Raw genomic sequence first — 21,788 nt, forward strand, 5'->3', positions numbered from 1 at the left:
TAAACGACTTAGCAAAAGTATATTCGCAAGAAGCCAACAACATAAAACATGCATAATGAGTCTGCCGGTCATACTTTTGCAAAATGCAATGATATAGGAACAGAAATGTGGATAGTTTTTTAATTTATAATTAAATTTACAATTAACTTACGTAATTTATAAATTGTCATTATCATGGAATTAAATAATAGCAGGACAATCTGCACTTGGCTATAATAACTCACACAATTCATCTAAAAGTCACTTAATTAGTTCAAATGGCAGATCAAACCGCTAGCCGGCACCGAAGAGTAATACTCTTTCCATTGCCATATCAAGGCCATCTTAACCCAATGATGCAACTTGCCAATATTCTTTACTCTAAAGGCTTTAGTATCACCATTTTTCACACCAATTTTAATGCACCAAAAGCCTCAAATTACCCAAACTTCACATTCAAGTCCATTCTTGACAACGACCCACACGACGAACGCTATTGCAATTTACCATTACATGGAATGGGCGCGTTCTCTCGTATTTTCTTGTTCAATAAAGACGGTGCAAATCCATTACGCGATCAACTGAAACTAGAACTCCTGGAGAAAAATGAACCACCTGTATCGTGTTTAATCACTGACGCGGTTTGGTACTTCACACAATCCGTCGCTGATAGCCTTAACCTTCCACGCGTTGTTTTGAGGACGAGTAGCTTGTTTTGCTTTCTTGTTTATGGTTCGATATCTCTTTTTGATGATCGTGGCTACTTCAATCTTTCAGACAACACCCGTAAGCTACTCCATACTAGATTTACCTTTTTGTACTCTAATTTTTGCACAATATTTAAGGCCGTTTCTTTTTTTAGTCATTAAGTACCGAGTACATTGAATGAATGGATGCATAAATAGTATCATTAAATGAAATATAGATAATTGATTGTTATTTTTGTTTAGTAAAATGTAACCTTATCAATTAAAACTTAAAAAGCATTGATTTGCTAAAAGTAGTCCTAAGGGTTGCATTAAACATAAAATTCAGATTTGAGCTTTTGATGTAGAAGGTACATATCTTTTATGCAGGTTCAGTACAACCCTAAGGGCTACATTTAACATTTTTTATAAAATTAATACCTTATACATTTTTGGTTTATCTGATTAGTTACAACTCGTCTCAAAATTAAAAAAGACCCTCAAAAATATACTCAAATTTAATTTTGGGTTCGAAAATGGACTTTTTTTTTAAGGTCTGGATGAAGAAGTGGTGGAGTTTCCTGTGCTAAAAGTGAAAGACATTATAAAGATGGGTGTTACTAATAACAAGAATGATGACCTTGGAGAGGTGGTCATTAATATGGTGAAACAAACAATAGTATCTTCAGGAATCATCTTTAACTCCTTCAAGGAACTCGAAGAACCAGAGGTCGAAACGGTTAACCATGACATTCGGGCACCAAGTTTCCTGTTGCCATTCCCTAAACTTTTCTCAGCCTCATCGAGCAGTTTACTAGAACAAGACCGAACTTTTTTTCCATGGTTAAACAAACAAGCACCAAAATCTGTAGTTTATATTAGTTTTGGTAGTGTGTCTCAAGTTGAGGAAAAAGATTTCTTAGAAATAGCTCATGGGTTGGTTGATAGCAAGCAGCCGTTTTTATGGGTGGTTCGGCCTGGGTTTGTTTACGGTTCAAGCTGGATTGAACCTCTGCCTGATGGGCTTGTGAATGAAAAGATGGGCCGAATTGTGAAATGGGCTCCTCAGCAAGAAGTGCTAGCCCATGAAGCAATTGGTGCGTTTTGGACTCATAGTGGATGGAACTCGACCTTGGAAAGCATATGTGAAGGTGTTCCTATGATTTCTTCGCCGTTTTGGGGCGATCAAGTGTTGGATGCGAGATATATGAGCGATGTTTCCAAGGTGGGGTAGTATTTAGAGAATGGATGGCAAAGACAAGAAATAGCAAATGCAATAAGAAGAGTTATTGTGGATGAAGAAGGGGAACACATTAGAAAGAATGTAAGAGTTTTGAAACAAAAAGCAGATGCTTCTTTGGTTAAGGGTGGGCATTCGCATGAATCATTGGAGTCTCTAATAGCATATATTTCTTCCTTTTAAAGTTGTATCCGAATATTTGATTTGGTATGCAATTCCTGTTCTTAATTAGTTCTTGATGACAACAACTTAATATATACAAGAATATCTACAAATTAAAGTTAATTTGAAAGTATATTTCATGGATCGTCCATGTGCTTTGTTGTTCTTTAAGTTTTTGTTCATTCGAGTATCTAATTACGTTACGCATCTTCATGATTGGTGTTTAGTCTCAATTACGGGTGTCACATTCATGATTGTTCATTCATCCAAACTGTCAATGTTTTTGGAAGTTTATGTTGAATTGGGGTTTGGTACTTGTCAACTTGTTACATAATTTGGTGGTTTATATAAGAAATAGTGACATATCAAATAATTACAAATTTACAACTAATGTGTACATCATCATTACTATTACTAATGGACCAGTAATATTATCTGTAATCTAATATTTAATATTTGAGCCAAGCCTATAGTTTGGGTTAAGAAATAAGAATCCATGAAGTGATTGATGCCCACGAGAACACTATTAAGGGATGTTTGGTTCACGTAATTTCCTGAAATTTGTAGTAATTGGAATCTGAATTCCATCCTTTATTATCTTTGGTTGGTAAAAATTGAAACTTTCCTTTGAATTCCTTAAAACATGGAATTTAAGATTCTTTCAAGATATGGAAGGAAATTTTAACATTCCAATAGAATGTGTATAAATTACCTAAAAATCCCTCAAACAAATAAATTATTATTATCATTATTATTATTATTATTATTATTATTATTATTATTATTATTATTATTATTATAGAATACTAGATTTTAGACTCGTGTTCAACACTGGACACGGGGTTTACGATATTATCAATATTAGATCTTCATATATTTAATTCATAAAATCTTATAATTTTGAAGATATACGATTCTAAGTGTTATAATGTGCAAGTTATAGTACAATAATCGCATGCTCGTCACTGTCATTATTAGCTGAGACATATTAATGAAATTGTTTGACGTAGTCATTCCACAAGGCATATGCTACAATAATTTTCCTATTATAAAAGTTTTTGAAACCAATTATACTCATAATGTAATATTATTATTAAAATATAGTTAAGAGTTAAAATATAACTATACTTGTGATCTTGTACTTGACATTCAAGTATATGTATGTGGTCATAATGCAGGCTCTTTTTCAATCATCTGTCTTATGATAATTAGATAACAATTATGATTGTTTTCAATTTCTTTGATAATAATTAGGACTCTTGATTTGAGTGACAATTGTAACTTAAAAAAAAATATATGAATACTTTTTGTAACGTTTTTAAGAAAATTAAAAAAAAATCCTCTCAAGTTGATGGTTAAATATAAATATAAATTAAGTGTTGAGGGCTAAAAAGTGTAAATTGTTGATGGAAAACAAAAAAGTGTAAATTAATGAGACTTTTTCTACAAATTAATATAAATATTATTATAATGATATATTTGGATAATTATTATTAGGATTTTTAATTTATAGTTTATCTAAATGATGATATAAGCGAGAGTCAATTTGATAAAATTGAGCGATTTGATTGGTTAATAAGTCATTAGTTCAACTGTCTTATAGTATATATTAAGATTAAAATAATAATAATTATTTTTATTAATATTACTTATTAGAAAATCATAAAGTTATAATAAAATTATTATTATTATTATTGTTATAATTTATTAGAATGTCATAAAGTTACAATAAATCATTATTTTTATTCTATTTTTTCATTTATTATTATTATTATTATTATTATTATTATTATTATTATTATTATTACTACTACTACTACTACTAGTTTTATTACTATTATTAGTTTTTTTTATATAATATTAGTATATTATTTATATTATTTTTTTATATATATTTATATTATTTTCATTAATATAATAATATTTTTTTTATCTATTATTATTATTATTGTTATATAATATTTACATTATTTTTATCATTATCTTTTTTATTCTTATTTTTGTCATTATTAATATTATTCTTATTATTTTTATTATTATTTTATTGTTATTATTATATTAATATTTTTTATATTATTGACATTAAAGTTTATTATTATTGTTTATATATTACTAATATTTATATTTGTATTATTATTTAGTAAAGGCTAATTTGGTCATTTGCTATAATGTTAGTACAGATTCCTTAGTTGAATTTCGTTGAATTCTGTCAACCAAACACATGACAAGTTTTAAAACTTTCCAATTTCAATTTCTTCAAATTCCAATTAATTTGACAGATTTCAATTACTTCAAAAACATTATGCGAACCAAACGCCCCCTAAATACTAACCCATGGTTTTTGGTTCTTTTTAAGAGGTATTTTGGTGAAAAGACAAAGTATCTTTAGATCATGAGAAGTCTAACAATATGTATTTTTGATCACTAAACTTCGAACCATATACCAGTATACTTTTTTTCCCTTTTATTCGAGGATTCTAACCACCCATATGTATATTCGTTCGATCGCTAAACTTCGAACCATATACGGCAAACTTGGTGATTTATTCAGATTATTGGATCCCACCATTTAGGGTCGGGAATCGGGATAACTTTATCCGTGGCTCTAGACTCGACTTATTTTGAGGGCTTAAAGTCTCTTGCAAAAAAAAAAAAAAACCCATATACCTTTACTCGTTGGCACCGTCTTCCTAAAAGGCCCATGACCATGCTTCCTAAAAGAAAAGATTTAAAGATAGATGATAAATCTATCTTAGAACTTAACATAAACACAATACAATGTCTGATGAACTTCTTATAATTTCGATTCTACCGTCAAACAAACCATATTCCTATTTACATTACTAAAGAAATACCTCGTTATATAAAAGAAAATACACATTAACCTAAAAGAAAATACACGTTAAAACAAAGGGAAGTGATATTAATACTACTTACTTTGATAGGTTCACCACAACTGTGCGATACTAGTTTGTACAGTCAGTTGTAAAACGTGTACGTTGTGGTGCATACATCAAATGGCTTAGCCTTACTATGCCGCTCTTGTCATAAAACTTTAGCTGTTCCACACGCGTAGAGTTAGTACTTGAATGGATTTTTTGGGGCCTGCCTCGAAAATTAAAAGTGGGCCTATAATATAACGAGTTAATAATATATAATAGCATAACATTACGACGATAAACGTTTTCAACGATAAAATCTAAGTACGATGAAAAAAATAACATAGTTTATATGAATATTTTATATCAATTGAATTGATATAAAATATTTTATACATATAATATAAATTGTTCAATCGCTGGTAATTTGAAATAGGATATGAGCTTGTCAGGTACTCATGTTAAAAGTGGTCCATGGGCTTTTTATTTCATTCCATACTTTACATTAGCCCACATATTAATTTAGACAACAATTTTACAGCTTTCGTACTAAAGATGTAGAAATTATATATATATAAATAAGTTTTATAAAAAATTGTGGGCCCCAAAAAAAGGTGGGTCTGGCCCTCTAGCACCACATGAACCACCTAAAAGCCGCCCTGCCAGGCATGCGTGGTTCAAGCTCCGCATACTGCCCAATTAGATGTTATTGTGTTGTCTCGAATACTAACTGCTAACAACTAACTAGTAACTTTTTTATTAGTACTTGAAAAAGGTGCAAGTAACTTTTTTTTAAAAAAAAAGGTGCAAGTAACTTTTTTTTTAAAAAAAAAACACCACAAATAAATGACTAACATATTTAACTTTGGTTTGTCTACACCGGATTCGAATCCTGATAGGCTGATAACACTCCAAGAAGATGGGTATAATGGATTTAAGCGAATCTTAAATGGCTTGATATCTTCCAAACTTTGGTTGGTGAGTCTAGATGGTACCAAATGGGCCTGATGAAACGGACACTTCGCACTTCAGGCCACGATTTTCAACTTTTAAATGGAGATACAGTAATTGACTAATTGGTAATTGGACCATAACATAAAGGGCTTGTAAAATGGGCCTAATGAAACGGACATTTCAGGCCACGTTTTTCAACAAAGTACATTTCCATCCACAGATCCATTTTCCCTGTTCTTTCACTATTCATCAGGTTTTTCTTTCTTTTATAACACCTCAAAAACACCCCTTTCTTACAATAACCCATTCTTTCATTTTTTCTTTTTGTAAGCCACACACAAAACTGGACCCACAAAACGCTATAGACGCGTGTCTAAAAGTGGAACAAATGGAAAGGACGCAGCATAGGACGCACTAGTGCTACTAGCGTCCAAAATTTTGGTGGCGTCAGACGTGGCCTGGACGTCCTTATAAGGACAGGCCTAACAAGAGAGATTTCTTGCGAGATTTCTCATATATAGTTGACTAAAATGTTACAACATATCTATATATTATCTTCAATATCTGTTACGTTTCTCTTAACATTACATAAGTTGTTGCTATCAATTCAATCAACCTTTGGTTATCTTACTGCTACATTATTTTTCATTTTAATTCTAACCATGTATTTTAGCGTATTATAATTGTTTATTCAATTTATAGTACCAGTAGTGATGCAATTGAAAGATGAAGGTGATTAATAACTGATACACAAGTTAAATATATGTAAATGTATTTATACAGCAATTAAATTTTATTCTTCAATGTAGAAGCTAGCTGATCTAATGCTTTTGTAGAACACCCATCTTTAGTAAGCACATCCGCGGCTGCTTCTTTAAGCTTTTGAATTCTAATACGAATCGCGTTTCCTTCTTCTCCTTCTAACAAACCCTTGACAACCCGAGAAATCTCTAAACGATCCACGATTCCATTTCCATTAGCCTTAGCTCGTAACGCAATCTTCAAACCCTCAGACAACATTACTGCGTTCATCTTTTGTTCTGCGTAAAGTGGCCAAGCAATCATTGGTAAACCTTGGGTTACAGTTTCAAGAAGCGAATTCCAACCACAGTGAGTCAAGAACCCGCCTGTGGAGGCATGGCTCAAGATTTGGGCTTGTGGTGCCCAGCTGGGCACCACCAGCCCATGATTTTTGGTTCTTTCTAAGAACCCTTTTGGTAAATAGTCCAAAGTGTCGTTATGGGTATCCGAACTTAAATATTTGGCATCAGCTTGTTTATCATTTGGGGCTCTAACCACCCATATAAATCTTGCCTTACTCAACTCCAAGCCCATGGCTAACTCAGTGATTTGTCCGGACGAAAGTGTCCCACCACTACCAAAACATATTAACAAGACAGACCCAAATGGCTGACCATCTAACCAATTCAAGCATTTTGACTCGTTTACATCCTGACTAGTCTCATTCGATGTTGATTGTATCAACGGTCCAACAGGATAAACAAGTGGCTTACCGAGCTGCTCTTGTTGTAAAGCTTCAATTGCTCCACCCTCTAACTCCTTAAAGCTATTTACTACAATGCTCTTAGCCATCATATACCTTTTTGCATTATGCAACACCATTTTGTATGCGTCATTAGTCCTGTCTTGAAGAGGGTCAAGAAAATCCTTACCATGAAGTGGTATGCAACCGGGTATCTGAACCGGGTCAGGCATGTCCCTATACTCGCAAGAAACCATTTGATCAAGCATTGGTAAATGAAGAAACAAAGACAAAGTCATGGCTGATGCCGGAAAGAAAAGATAATGAGGGATACCAAATTCAATAGCAATATCAAAACCATCTGTTCCAAAGAGATCAACAAATAAAGCAACAACCTTTTTGTTCAAAGTTATGGACTTTAAGGCTTCTTTAATAGAAGGATTGGACCGGGTCACCATGAGACTCATTCGCGTCTCGATTTTGGTATCTTGTGGCAAATCATCAAAGTTTAAAGGAGGAAGAATGAGATAGTTTATGGCATTTGGAAGTGAATCAAGAAATGCATGTTGGGATTTAGACAAAGGACCATTATTTAGGATGAAAAATGTTGATGAAAAATTGTGTAGGGTGTTAAGTCTCTTGGCAAATTCAACTAATGGGATGAGGTGACCCATTCCAGGGCTAGGTATAAGGACTATATGGGCTGGTTTTTCCATGGTTTTTGGAGAAAATGTGGTGGTTAAGTTGAATATCTAAACTTAAAAAGTCTAGTTATGAATCATTGATCTATATATAGAGAAACATTGGGTACATATGAACCTAATCAGTTAAGAATGGCCAGAAAGAAAGATCTACTGTAAAGAAATGGTAGCCATATATATGAGGCTATATATAGAGAAACAGCAAGTAAACAAGTTACACATTTGGTCCCTTTAGTTTTTGAGACTTCTCACAAGCATCCAACTTCTAGTCTTCTTAGCAACATAATCATTAGTCCGTAAACTTACTACTTGTTAAAGCATACGGAGTGGATGTAGATCACGGTGTGATATGCGTCCTATGATGGCGTGATCCATAATGTTGTTCTCGACATGGTTAATGACGTGAAGGAAATCGCAATGTGCTTGCATGCATGTCAAATTATTTCTTATTTGTTACATATCAATGTGATCCATCAGGAATAACAATGTTTTTCAGCGTAATGGCTTGTAGACACAATGCTGACTATTTCAGAAGAAAATGCATGTGTGCAATTTCATGAGAATTTGAGATAGTTTGGGGAATAAAAGCTTTACATATAGGTGATGTTAGTTCACACGCAAAGCTTGTGTCACATATATTAAGTTGTAAAACGATACAAAATTACAATTACAAATGGTCCCTGTGGTAATATTGGTAAAGTAGAAAATGACATCTAACAAGACACTGATATCTCAACACAAGTTAGTCTATCATTGTCATATTATCCGTGCGATAAAGTGGGATTAATTTTTTTTTTTTTTTATTGTTCGTCATACTAGAAAAAATGTGTTTAATTTTACAGATAATTTTTCTAAAAGTAGTTTAATCATAAAAGTTATAAACTATAATATTTGATTGTAATAAATTGGTAATTTTGCATTTTGAAATCAAAGAAGAAATTATATATAGATTCTTTATCATGTATTATAAGATAATCTTATGTTTTATGTAGGCCTATACTAGATTTTAGACTCGTGTCCAACACTGGACACGAGATTTACGATATTAACAATAATAACACCTTCATACATTTAAGTCATAAAAGATTATAATTTTTAAAAAACACGGTTTTAAGTGTTATATTTTGGAAGTTGTAGTGCAATAATCATAGGTTCGTCACTGTCATTATTAGTCTAGACATATTAATGGAATTGTTTGTCGCAGTCATTTCACAATACACATGCTATATATAATAATTTCTCCATTATATAATATTTTGAAACCGGATGTACTCATAGTGTGATATTATTATGAAAAATAATTAAGAATTAAAATATAAACATATTTGTGATCCTGTACTTGACATTCAAGTATATGTATTTAATCATGATGCGCGTTCATAACACGCATATGTTTATTTTTAATCACTTGTTCTATGATAATATGATAACAATTAGGATTGTTTTTATATACTTCGATAACAATTAGGACTCTTCTAATATTTGTTAATAAGTCATTAAGTTTTCAAATAATTTTTTGTAGAAAATATTTCATATGTTAAATTTTTTTTATTTAATTAAATGATTGTAAATTTTAAAAAATTGGCTAAATATATATATAAATTAAGTATTCAGGGCTAAAAAGTGTAAAATATTGATGGAAAACAAAAAAATGTAAATTAATGAGATTTTTTCTACAAATTAATATAAATATTAATATAATAATATATTTGGATAATAATTATTAGGATTTTTAATTTGTAAGTTATCTTAATGATGACATCATCAAAAGTCAATTTGATAAAATCGAACGATGTGATTGGTTAATTAGTAATTAGTTCAACTGTCTTATAGTATATATTAAGATTAAGATTATGTAATTTACTTCTTTTTTTTTTTATTTTTAAAGATACACCAACTGATGGATGTATTTGAATATTTTTACGGGTAATGGGTTTTAATTTTAGAGTTGACATAATTAATTTAAGCTTAATTATGAATATATGATGAAATTAGATCTAGTTGAGATATTTGAGAGAAAACCTATAATTGTATATAATTAGATTTTGTTATATGAAAGTGTTGATTTACAAATAGGGTGGAAGAGGGTTTATATACATTTATCATAATTTCACTAATACTCCATCCACACTTAGATAATTACAATTAAACACCACTATATTATATTTTAAACAATTTCCTCCTTGGTGTTGAATTGTAAATGTTGCATCGTATTCAGTTTTTAAATAATTACACTACAAATAATTTTTCATTTGTTCACATTTTTGTGAGTGTAAACAAATTAAAAATTTTGTCACGTTTTTTTGTGTGTAAAAATATATAGAAATAAAAGTGTGTATAAATTTCTCCACAATAAAAAGTTTGTAGAACTAAAAGTTCACATTTTTTAGTGTGAGCTTTTATAACTAATTTGTAACACCTCATTTGTCCACGCCAACTTTTTAGTTACCGTGGAAAAATGAGGTGTTATAAAATAATTATGAAAGTCCACACTAAAAAGTGTGAACTTTTATTTCTACACACTTTGTAGTGTAGAGAAGTTTCTACACATTTTAAAATGGTGTTGGGATTCTTTGTGTTTATGTGAAGAGAAATGACATCCAGATAAAAATGATCTGTTGACACAACAAAAAATCGAAAGGATTAATGGTGTGGCCTAAAAATACGATTACAAGTTTAGGACTTCCCGTTATCATCAAAAAATGCACAAAGCTAATCTCTAAATGGTTCGGTCTATGGCTTTTCAACCGATAGATTGCTTTAAAGAATGTAAAACATGGTCAGTGTCACAAAGGTGTATCGATAACCATGTTTAACTTTCCTCAAAGACTTTGGGAAATAAATGAATCTGAGGTCACATAGACTTCTCGTTAACTCAACAAATTCATAAAATGAAAATGTGTGACCTACGTTCAACGTTGGAAAAGATGTTAGCATTGGTAGGATTTTCATTCGATCATCGTGGAATATCAAAAATATGATATCACTACGAATGTTCCGGCAATATCACAAAGATATGCAATGTTACAAAGACATAGAAAGACTCGATGTGTCCTAGTCAAGGAAAAATATATCAAGTACGCTCTAGACTCAATAAGTGCATGAACGAAGTCGGGGACCGGAGTAGAGTGTGTTACTTTTTCAATATCAACGTCTTTCAAAAGAAAAGTTGATAGAAATGTGAAAATTTCCGTGGGAATAAAATAAGCATTTGTTAAGAAATACTTGAGTGGTTAGAAAAAGATGTGCAATGCTTCACTGGGTCCATGAAGTCCTATTCAATATCGAGAAATCAACAAATGAAATCTGAAAGAAACGTGTTGACCGACTCTGATACCAAATGTAAACAATGCTAAATCGTGATATGAAAGTTTATGTGTGTGAGAGAGAATGAAAGAAAATAAGGAAATGTGGAATATTATTATAACGGCTAAACTTTTACAAGTCATAGGGAGGGGTTTATATAGGCATGAATATTTCACTAAACCCCCTCCCTAATTACATTGTAGTCCTTCCCTAATTACAAACAAATCCCTCCATACTTAATTAAAAGGACTACGTACACTATTACATTATTACAAAACACGCACTAGTATTTATTAGTGATAACACATACTCGTGGAAATTTTCTTTAGAAAATCAATGGGTGATAACACATGCCCAATTAAGACAATGTAGTTTACTTTGAGAACACTTGTATGGTGAGTTGGGGGTAATTTGGTTTAAAAGAAACTTTTGTAATAATATGTAAAAGAAGCAATATGTATAAAGAAAATAATACTCGTATGTATGTTCAAAAACAATAAAATAATACGTGAAATATAGAAACTTCTAAATAAGAAATAAAAATTGAACAAAACTATACATTGCACTTTTTTTTTTTTTGTTGTTTCTACTCAACCGTGGAGCAATAAGTTCATCATTAAGTCATTCCATGAATCTATCGGCCCAGGTAAGCACCAATGCAAGCAATCGTACTGAACTTTCACATTTCTATCTTTTCTGTCGAACGGGTGGAACTCGCGGTACGGGCCAGGGTGACCATCGGGTCTCAATAACGACAAACGTGTCATATCAAACAACCTCAAAAACGACCCGTTCTTGCCCTCTTTGGCCTTGCCAAGTTCTTCTAGCTCCACATCTCTCATTAACATATCAATATCCCTCATACTAATCTCTCCATCTTGAAACGGAACCGTCCTGTTACAATACCCTCCTGTATTCCATTCCCCGTTTTCAAAGTGATCCGGTATCGTTGTCCTAAAAAATGCATACATTTCATGGTTTTTTGAACTTGTTATGAAATCAAAAACTGTATGGAGTACTTTTCTATATGCATTATGAAATGCAACTTCTGATACATTCTCTTTGTTACAGTTATGACACCCGGTTATTATGTTATTTTCATAATATATCGCGGATTTTAGAAACCATTTTCCACCTGCTATCATGATGTAATTGAAGTTACTGAACTGATCAGCCCAAACTGAATCAAGCTCATCTAAATGGAGCTCGATTGCACCCGAAGAATGCCCATCATTGTCTTCGAATATTTTTGCTTTTGTAAGAAAGGGTGACCAGATTACTGAGAGTGTGAAGTTGTGTGATCCAAAGAACCATCTTTTGCTCTTGTATTCGTCATCATGGTATACTTCAACTGCTTCTTCAACCTTGAACCATATTATAAGTTATCATTAGAAAGAACACAGGCAATAGGTAATCAAGGTCTGGTTTGGTTGACTTTTCAAGTCTTTTTCTTTTAACTTTGACCTTAAGTATCTATTTTTTGTATTACATAGTATCTGTCAATGAAAAATAAAATTAAAATACAATCCATTCATATAATTTATATCAAGTGTTATATACACAAACAAAAATATTTACGGTCAAAGTTGAATAAAAAATAAGTCAAACTAAGATATTTAAAATATGACGAAGGGAGTATTATCCCGTATATAACAACGTTTATCTATCCATCCATTTTCGGTTGTTTGGATAAAGTTAAAGAACGAACATGAACAAGCCCAATTTCTTTTCAGGTTGGTTCGTTTACGTCCCTAGAATTGACCCATTAGAATTAAAATGTACCCCAATCTTTCATAAATGGATGGCAGAGTGACACCTATATAATATAAGTCTTGGCCTAACAAAATCATTTTCAAGAATAAGAAGATCCCGAAAATGATTCACAACTAAATATGAACAAGCGATGTGTACCTGAGAAAGAATGCAAAGCAATGACTGGACATGGTTTCGTGAGATTGAATCACCGATGAAGGCCATTGCTTTGTTTCTCATGAAACGAAGAAACATATTCGGGTCAAATGTGGATATGTTACAGTCGAAAGGGCTCCACCGCCAGTAGATGTAATCTGTATCAGGCCGGCCGTTCTTCATACAGTTCTGATGGTGTTCAATGGTGTTGCAGCTGTGGTTCGTGTAACGTGGACCAGTTGAATCCCCGACCCATTCTCCCGAGAAAATATCACATTCTATTGATCCTGAATCTTTAAAAGGGAAAATATTTAGAAACTTGTCTAAAAATGAGCTTTCCTTTTCCAAAGGGTAGTTAGAAATTGGAAAACAGACTTTTTGTTTTCAATGAAAACCTTTTGAGATAATTGCATTTTGAACACATTTTCTGTTTCCTTGAAAATATGTTAAAAAAAAAGTAATCCTAATCTTCTACAACTAATCGCACTCAAGTTTCCCCGGTTTCTTAATCATGTATCCTCTGTCAAACCAGGTTCGGGTTTATATTTGGTAGGCGGTTTCTATGCCAATACTTAGGTACAACTTCAACTTCCTTTGCAAAATGAATAACCTTAAGTAGGTAAGCTATGTTGATTAGGAATGAAGGATTTTATCATTTAATATCAACACTAAATTAAGTACCAAGTTAATAACAAAATGATAGCATTAATTTATATAAGGACAGGCATATATATACATTATAGATACATTAAATACAAAACAAAGACATTGATGCATGTAATACCTTGGCGAACTGCGGTCTTATTCGCTGGAAACTCATCAGAGAGTGTCAAGTTAGCCACAGCCACCGGTGGTGGCAACTTGTAGTCGTTATCACCAACAATGGCCGGAGAAATCTGAATAGAACTTGAGAAATAGAAACGATAAACAAACGCCATTAATATCAAACAAACAACAATTCTAATGAACGCACGGTTATATTTTTGATTTAGTGGATGACTTTGGCTGTTGGTCATATCAACTTTTATGATCTTTTTCATTTAGAGTTTATGGAATTTTTGGAATTCAAAGCTTTTTTCTAACTTATGGGGCTGTGATGTGGGTTCAGGGTTGCATTATTAAAGTGTAATGGGTTGGGTAAGGTGACTTACACTTCAGTTTGATATGAAAAGGAAGTCAAAACTATAAATGTGCTATGCATTACTAGCTATTTATATTGTGTTGTGGTGAGTCTACATTATGCTTCTAAAAATTGTTATAACCCCATCCTTTATTTAGGACTGCATCGACCGGTCTCATGATTACGGGTAATCCAAGATTCATACCCAAGTTTACAAAACAGATACCAGTTTGTTTAATTTTTGTGTTCGTTAGGTTGTTTGTTCACAAGTCAAAACTATACGTATATATTTAATTCCCCCCCCCCAACACACACACACACACACACCCACACACACACACACAAATTGTAGTTGCTTCACATTGAGATGTCATGATACTATTATGAACTTTAACAGAGTGTAAGTAAGATTTCTTTCATTATATATGATTTTATAAAAGATTAAAGCAGGCATGATAATTAAAAGTGTAAATTATTATGGATAAGTTGTCGCCCAGAGGACATTTATGAAATTTAGTTGAAATGTCAACATCCAAAAGTAAATTCGACGTCCATTTTTGCCAGCTCTCAAGTCTAGATCAACTTTTAATTTGACATAATATGAATTAAATGTCTTTTTTATTTAAATAATAAAGTTTCAATAACCAAACTAACACATGATCGGACCTATTTGGAATGTTCAAATGATTGTTCAACTTTAAACGGGACGACAAATCATTTTACTTCAAGTACATGACCAAACCAGAATATTTAAAAATACGAGCATAAATTACAATACAAATTCATTTGAAAATTTATTTTGCATAAACTTTTTATAAAAAGATACCTTCAAATTATTAAAACAAGACGAAAATGTTCGATATTCAATCATTAAAAGCTTAACATATGACACTCTTTGAAATTTGATATGTGCAACATTGCATATATATACACAAAGAACAAAAACACTTGATTACATGAAACCACTCATGGAATATACCTTCAAAATGAATTCAAAACCAAAAACAACAAATTTTGCGATTAACGAAAACTAATGACATCCTACATGTTCACATAACATACACGTCGCTACACAAATTGCTAAGCTATTCATTCTCACAAAGAATTCACCCGGTTCGCTAACCCAAACACCACAAAAGCTTTACCTATCCATAAATCCATTATACAACAGCGGTTCTTGGAGGCTTCATCCCAAATCCATGTTTCTTGCGCTCCACACTGTCAACAAGAACAATGACAGAAGATAAGCATCATAATGTAGGTGCTTGTTGATGAAATGTAGTCACGTGGTCCATAACTTTAATAAGATCGGTTTGGATTGGGCAAGGTTGGTTTGGGTTGGGTACATTATTAACTTGAGCAACAATTCCAACCCGAAGAAGTTGGAATATTGTGGGCTTGACAACTGGGTCAGCCAGATTTAAAGGATTGTTAAAGATTTGCCTTTCTTTCACTAAGACGATATGTTTTCTATCTCTAAAAAGCCAACAAAAGTTCTAGCACGACATCTACTTGATAGTCTCAAACCTGGGTTCAAATGAGCTGAATATAGGGGTCTGGGGTAAGAACTAAGAAGGAAATAAGAGGGGCAGTTTGGGTAAAAGTCGAAGTGAGCATATTTTGGGTACCAGTTGGGTTGACCCAAATTTTGTCAAACCATATTGATTTTTTATTTGTGTTTGTGATAATCATCCAACTTTTTGAAGAAAATGATCAAATTTAATGCATGCATTTAAAGTACACTTTTTGGGACTTTCCAATCATTTGACTATTTTTTGAACTGACTTTGTATAATTGTATACATACCTGTTGAAACTGTTAAAAGATTAAACATAACCCAAATTGAGTTATTAATTAGTATACATGGGTCAAAATTGCCAGTTTGTGTTAAGCCCAATAATCCATATATGCAATGACATTAACCTAGTGCTAACAGTCGAAATGTAAACAATGAAGTAAAGCAAGAGTTGGGTGCTTACGTTGGAGCAAGTTTACCGAGCCCTTCGAGCTCTTCACCTGAGTCCTCATCTAGCACTCTCCCGGAGATCTCAATAACATAAGCTCTATCTGTATCAGTCGGGAGACCTCTACTTGCGAGCAAATCCAAATCTTTTTGATGAAGCTCTCTTCCATTCACGAAAACATTAGTGTTCCCATCCGCACACTTTTCAGGCATTGGAAAATTGAATTCCTCAATGAATGGCTACCAAACCAAATATGTTCCACATAAGTTGCAAGAATATAAAAGTAGTTTATATCACGAAACTGACAGGTTCGGCAATTTGGTTGTGCTAGAATTCATATAATATCTTGTGAACTTTCCAATAGTATACACTAAAGGTGGCAGAATGAGTGGGGCCTGTCATGGGTCAAGACGCGTGCTTTTTATGTGCATATCAAAGGCCTCAGATTAATTTATTAATAAGATGACTGAAGATATATTAGTTGTCATGATACGGTTTTAAGCATATGAATGCACGTTACATGAACTTTGTCCCGTTTAACCACAGCTCAACCAGTCTCATATTAGCTAAATTTCTACATTCGACCCATGAACCCGTTATCTAAAGAATACAACCAGAATTGGCCCATTAGCATAAGAGTGATATCAAATTGCCAGCTTTACTATTAAAAAATCAAAGAAAGATGGCATCTATCTAGGAGAAAACCAGATGATAGATAAGATACTAAAACTGTCATCCAAACTACAAACATGAAAATTTGGGTATTGTAGTTGGTCTGCGGCTCAAATCAGACTTCATAAGAGTAGATAAAAGATCAAGAAATTTACCGGAATTATGCCACGACAAGGGCCACCCATTATACCCCAAAATCCAGCTTTCGAATCATACCTAAATAGAAAAGATAAAAGGAAAATGATCAAGCAATGTGCATACTTGGTTATATAAATTTCAAAAAAATACAAAAATATAGTGTTATCTTTCAGATGAACTAACCAGTAATCACCAGGCTGTATCGGCCCAGCCAGCTTTTCTGCCTTCTTGACCAAGCGATCAGGTATAGGATGTCCGTTGACCATCACGTTGACTTTAACCTGCTCATCATGTTGACTAGACCTTGAGAACTCCCTGAAGCTTTTCTTGATCTTACTCATCAAGAAAGATTCATTTCCTTTTTGTTGATCTGTCTCCCTAATTGCATCCCCAGATTCTTGAGAAGTGCCTGTGTTGACACAATATTCATTCGATGAAATCTCGATCTCGCTAGCCACTGCAGCATCTTTCATGGAACTTCCATGGGGACCCAAATTAACAGGAACTGCAGCTATATTCATATCTGACCTTCTGCTTACATTTCCTTTTCCTGCTCGATTATACTTGGTTGAATAGTCAAAATGATCTTGAAGAGGTGAGCCTGAAGGGGGCGGAGACGGTTTATTAGAATTCACCGCTGCATCGACAGAATTGTCATCTTCCATAATAATATTAACTTTTACTTCATCTTCTGATGTGAAAGAAAGAGCAGATTTGTGGGAATTCAAACTCGGGCCTCCTAATGGCAATTTATCCATTGACTCAAAGTCATAATTGCCAGAGTTATCATAATCCTCAGACGAAAACTCAGTGCCTCCCCATTTTGCATCTCTAGAGGTTCTGTGATGATCTTTTGATTTCACTGTATCATTTTTAGTTTCTACATAAACAGAAAGAATGAGTCGTTTATTGACAATCGAAAGCAACATAACTTCAGAGCATGCCGCACATCTCATTTTCTTTGTATTCTTTTTGGGTACTTGAAGCAATTCATAACATTTACAACATGCCACGAATGGAGAACCACCAGCCACAGGGCAGCACCTCCTTCCTCCAGTGGCTAAGATCCCCCGTGGAGGACGACGAATTTCACTAGACCATCTTGTGTGGGGCTCAGAGCTATGAGAATTCAGAGAAAGATTTGAGAACCGACGATTGTAATCATGTTGGTAAAAAACTGGATCGTTTGGCATAACAGGCGGTAGATGTGGCGGCAGTGGTGGTGGTGGTGGAGCTTGTTGGTGTTTATTGTAGCAAAGCATACAAGAGCAAGAAGGGTGGTGAAACAATCGATTATCAGTCATTTCGTTGCTAACATATTGCCCAGAATAATAGGGATGATACGGGTTCTGTTCTAAAGGCATAACCGGGGCTCTTCTATGATTTTGTGATCTAAACGGGTCAGAAAATAGTGGAACTTGATTTGAAGAAGGTAATAAAGGATGACTTTTATGATGCATATTTGCATAAGGAGGGCCCTCAGTATAAGATGGGATAAGAGGATGCAATGGAACTTTTTCTTTCGATTTATCACGAGACCGAACAATTTGGTCTTTGAGTTCATCTAATTTCCGTAAAAGTTCATCTCTGTCATCTTCGACCTCCGGATCATTGGTGCTTTGAGCTACCTCACCATATTCATGATGAGGTGCATAATGATAACTTGATGAGGCCTCTTGAAGATCAGACTCACGATATCTCCAATTCGAGCTTCTAACAGATCTTCTTGAACCACTTCTATTATTTCCTATCACAGGTAGTGGTTCATCTAAATCTATGCTTTTATCGTCGCCTCTATCATGTGTCCTACCGGAACTTCCATTAGATTTTACCCCATTCTCAGACCCTAAACTCATGTTCTTAACACTTCTATTTGAGAAATCAAGATTCGATGATTCTTTAGAGACTTTATTTGAAACTATATCACTTTCATCACCCGATTTCTCCGACGATATACCGGACTCGATATGTTTATTCCCTGCTGTAAATTAGTCAACACAATGAAAACTTTAGACATAAAATGTACACCACATGAAGAACTATTCAACCCTCTCTAAACAGCAAATCACACAAAAATATTGACCTAATCACAAACTTATATTATATGAAAGGAATAAAAAAGGCAATGAAATATAATGCCTTAAAATTAATAAGTCACCAATGCTAATTCAAACTCATTTAAACCACACACAACTTGGTATTGACTGCTACAGAAAACAAAAAAAAAGACAGAACAAGTCAACATTGAGGATATTACCAAGCAATTTTTCCAATGTAAATTTCATTACAAAATCACATTAATTTCACTCCAAAGTCACAAGAGAACACAAGATACATATACAAATTCATGTTTTCACCTAACCAAGTTTGCACATTTTGAATAAAATCAATAAAGTTCATGCTTTTTCACAAGATCAACCACACCCACATCATTTCAACAATAACCCATCAAAAATTAAACATACAAAACACAAAAAGATGACAAATTTATAAACCTTATCTAACTTTCTTGAAAAAAATCAACAAAAGTTAGAAACTTTACCACTAAGAACAGCACCACAGCCACCACATTGATAAAGTGCATAATCAGTAACTTCAGGAAGCAAGTTTTCACATTTTGGGCATCTAACTAACCTAACTTTAGCTGGACTTTCAGACATTTTTGGGCAAATAAATGGAATATATTTTAGTAACAAAGATTGTGTATTTATTTTGTACAGAAATTTTTGTCACAGGTTAGCATGCAAGATAGAGAGAGAGAGATAGATTTTGTGTGTTTGGTGAAAGATTCTGATTTGAGAAATAATGATGTATGAAATGAGAGGAAACTCATAAAAATAAAATCTTACATAGGCAGAAAAGAGAAAAATGAGGAGTTATGTGTGATGTAAGAGAATAATTCCAAAGAGAAAAGAGGAAAGGAGAACAAGTTAAAAACCAAGGCCAACTCAGGCAGTCAGACCTAAAGGGGTAAAAGTGTGTACTTTGTTTTTACTTTTTTTCATTGCAAATCCTTTTGGACTCTTCATATTTGTTTTGTAATTGCCCTTGATATTATGCCCCAGGTAAGAAACAATATGATTATGTATAATTTTTTGTTGAAAAAAAGTTGTGTATATGGCTCTTAGATATTTAAGTTTATGGATAAAATTCCTTACATACTAAATTTTTAATATTTATTATATAATAGATAAATAATTGAGCTTCCATATTTTATATGGATTAAAATATTAAAATGTAAGGAATTATATACTCAAACTTAGATATCTAACAACCATATATTCTTATTTCTCTTTTAACCTAAATTGTTTTTATTTAAGATGTGAAAGGATTTATAAAACTTTGTGTATAATCATGTAATATCAAAACAATATGACACATTTAATTAACTAATATGTTTTCCCCGTTTCATTTTTTATTTTATCGATTGTCATGATTAATTTATTTTGAACTACTAGAAATATTTTTCAAAAGAATACCTATATCGTTATTCCTTACAAATGAATGTCATGATTAAATTATTTTGAACTACTAGAAATCTTTTTTAAAAGAATATCTATCAATGGAGGAGCTATGTGGTGGTCACGGCAACCCACAATGTTTATAAAGCTCTATATTTTTAGTATTATTTTTATGAATTTATTTACTTTTAAAGTAATTGGCTACCTCAAACTAATGTAATTGAATTTTGTAGTTTAATTTTACACTTGTTAATATCATATAAATCGTTTGGCGATCCCAGAACAAAAATCTTAACTCCGCCACTAATACCTATATCGTTAATCCTTACAAAACCTGGTCAAAATTATAAACTTTTTAATGCGTATTTGAAAATAGAATTGATTGTGTCGTTTGATACAAACAAAAAATTATTATAAAGAGAAATACAAATTTTTAATTTGTAATTAAAATACATATAACATCCATACACACACAAAAAAATAATAATAAAAAATAACGAATATTGTCACCCATTCTTAACAATTTGTAGAGAATGAAGAGAATGAAAACCATTCTAACTTTTACATTCTTGATTTCATTCTTCGGTTTCTCATTTTTTTTTCCTTTCCATTCCATTGCACCAAACACCAAGTGTGATCACACAAACCATAATGGAAAATCTTGTCATGTTTGTACAGTTGTAAGCTCTTCAGTTCTCATTAGTTCTTAATCCATGAGTAAACCAATCGATAAAATCACCAACTCTCACGTTGATCATCTCGTCAAGTTTTGAATTTGCCGCTGGTCTAAAGACTCCTATGTCCAAGGATGGAGGCAGCATGGGGGCAGTAGGTCACCTGCCCCCACTCCAATTTTAATACAATGTAATTTTTCACAATTTAAATGATATATTTGTAATTGTTTTTTAAAAGTAAGAAAAAAGAAAATAGGAAATAAATACAAATGTTACCTTCATTGTCATGTTATTCTTTGGAAATCATTGGTCATCGAAACATTAATTTTGACATAATCTTTTCATTGGGAGAATAAAAACCTTGAGTTGTTTTGATTTTTATTTAGAAAGAATGAAAAAAGGTTTAAAATAATTTTTTTTCTATTTGGGTATGTAAATGTGTAATACATTAATAGTATAGC

At 32.6% G+C, this 21,788-nt stretch overlaps 4 protein-coding genes across 6 annotated transcripts; 1 reads left to right on the plus strand and 3 right to left on the minus strand.

Annotated features, from left to right (window-relative positions):
- Nucleotides 1–265: 265 nt before the first annotated feature.
- LOC122597790 (UDP-glycosyltransferase 76G1-like) lies at nt 266–2,190 on the plus strand. The gene is made up of 2 exons (XM_043770359.1): nt 266–765; nt 1,220–2,190. Exons 1-2 carry the CDS (start codon nt 333–335, stop codon nt 1,897–1,899), a joined length of 1,113 nt encoding a protein of 370 aa, XP_043626294.1. The 5' UTR covers nt 266–332; the 3' UTR covers nt 1,900–2,190.
- Nucleotides 2,191–6,614: 4,424 nt separating this feature from the next.
- LOC122596439 (hydroquinone glucosyltransferase-like) lies at nt 6,615–8,195 on the minus strand. Its single transcript, XM_043769016.1, has one exon. It carries the CDS (start codon nt 8,097–8,099, stop codon nt 6,687–6,689), a length of 1,413 nt encoding a protein of 470 aa, XP_043624951.1. The 5' UTR covers nt 8,100–8,195; the 3' UTR covers nt 6,615–6,686.
- Nucleotides 8,196–11,895: 3,700 nt separating this feature from the next.
- On the minus strand, nt 11,896–14,466 carry LOC122596640 (protein trichome birefringence-like 24). Of its 2 annotated transcripts, none has more exons than XM_043769253.1 (3): nt 14,083–14,466; nt 13,302–13,585; nt 11,896–12,754 (listed from the first exon to the last, which is right to left on the minus strand). In XM_043769253.1, the coding sequence occupies exons 1-3, from the start codon at nt 14,336–14,338 to the stop codon at nt 11,981–11,983; spliced, it is 1,314 nt and encodes a 437-aa protein (XP_043625188.1). In that variant the 5' UTR covers nt 14,339–14,466; the 3' UTR covers nt 11,896–11,980. The 2 variants fall into 2 exon arrangements, with proteins under 2 accessions (XP_043625188.1, XP_043625187.1); XM_043769252.1 differs by having other exon boundaries at nt 13,302–13,591.
- Nucleotides 14,467–15,370: 904 nt separating this feature from the next.
- LOC122598653 (protein ENHANCED DISEASE RESISTANCE 4) lies at nt 15,371–20,071 on the minus strand. 2 transcript variants are annotated; one of them, XM_043771242.1, is made up of 5 exons: nt 19,735–20,071; nt 17,376–19,170; nt 17,210–17,270; nt 16,398–16,621; nt 15,371–15,636 (listed from the first exon to the last, which is right to left on the minus strand). In XM_043771242.1, the coding sequence occupies exons 1-5, from the start codon at nt 19,850–19,852 to the stop codon at nt 15,579–15,581; spliced, it is 2,256 nt and encodes a 751-aa protein (XP_043627177.1). In that variant the 5' UTR covers nt 19,853–20,071; the 3' UTR covers nt 15,371–15,578. The 2 variants fall into 2 exon arrangements, with proteins under 2 accessions (XP_043627177.1, XP_043627176.1); XM_043771241.1 differs by having other exon boundaries at nt 17,376–19,173.
- Between the last annotated feature and the right edge of the window lie 1,717 nt (nt 20,072–21,788).

The sequence above is a fragment of the Erigeron canadensis genome, chromosome 4, assembly GCF_010389155.1.
Source record: "Erigeron canadensis isolate Cc75 chromosome 4, C_canadensis_v1, whole genome shotgun sequence".
Classification (NCBI taxonomy): domain Eukaryota; kingdom Viridiplantae; phylum Streptophyta; class Magnoliopsida; order Asterales; family Asteraceae; genus Erigeron; species Erigeron canadensis.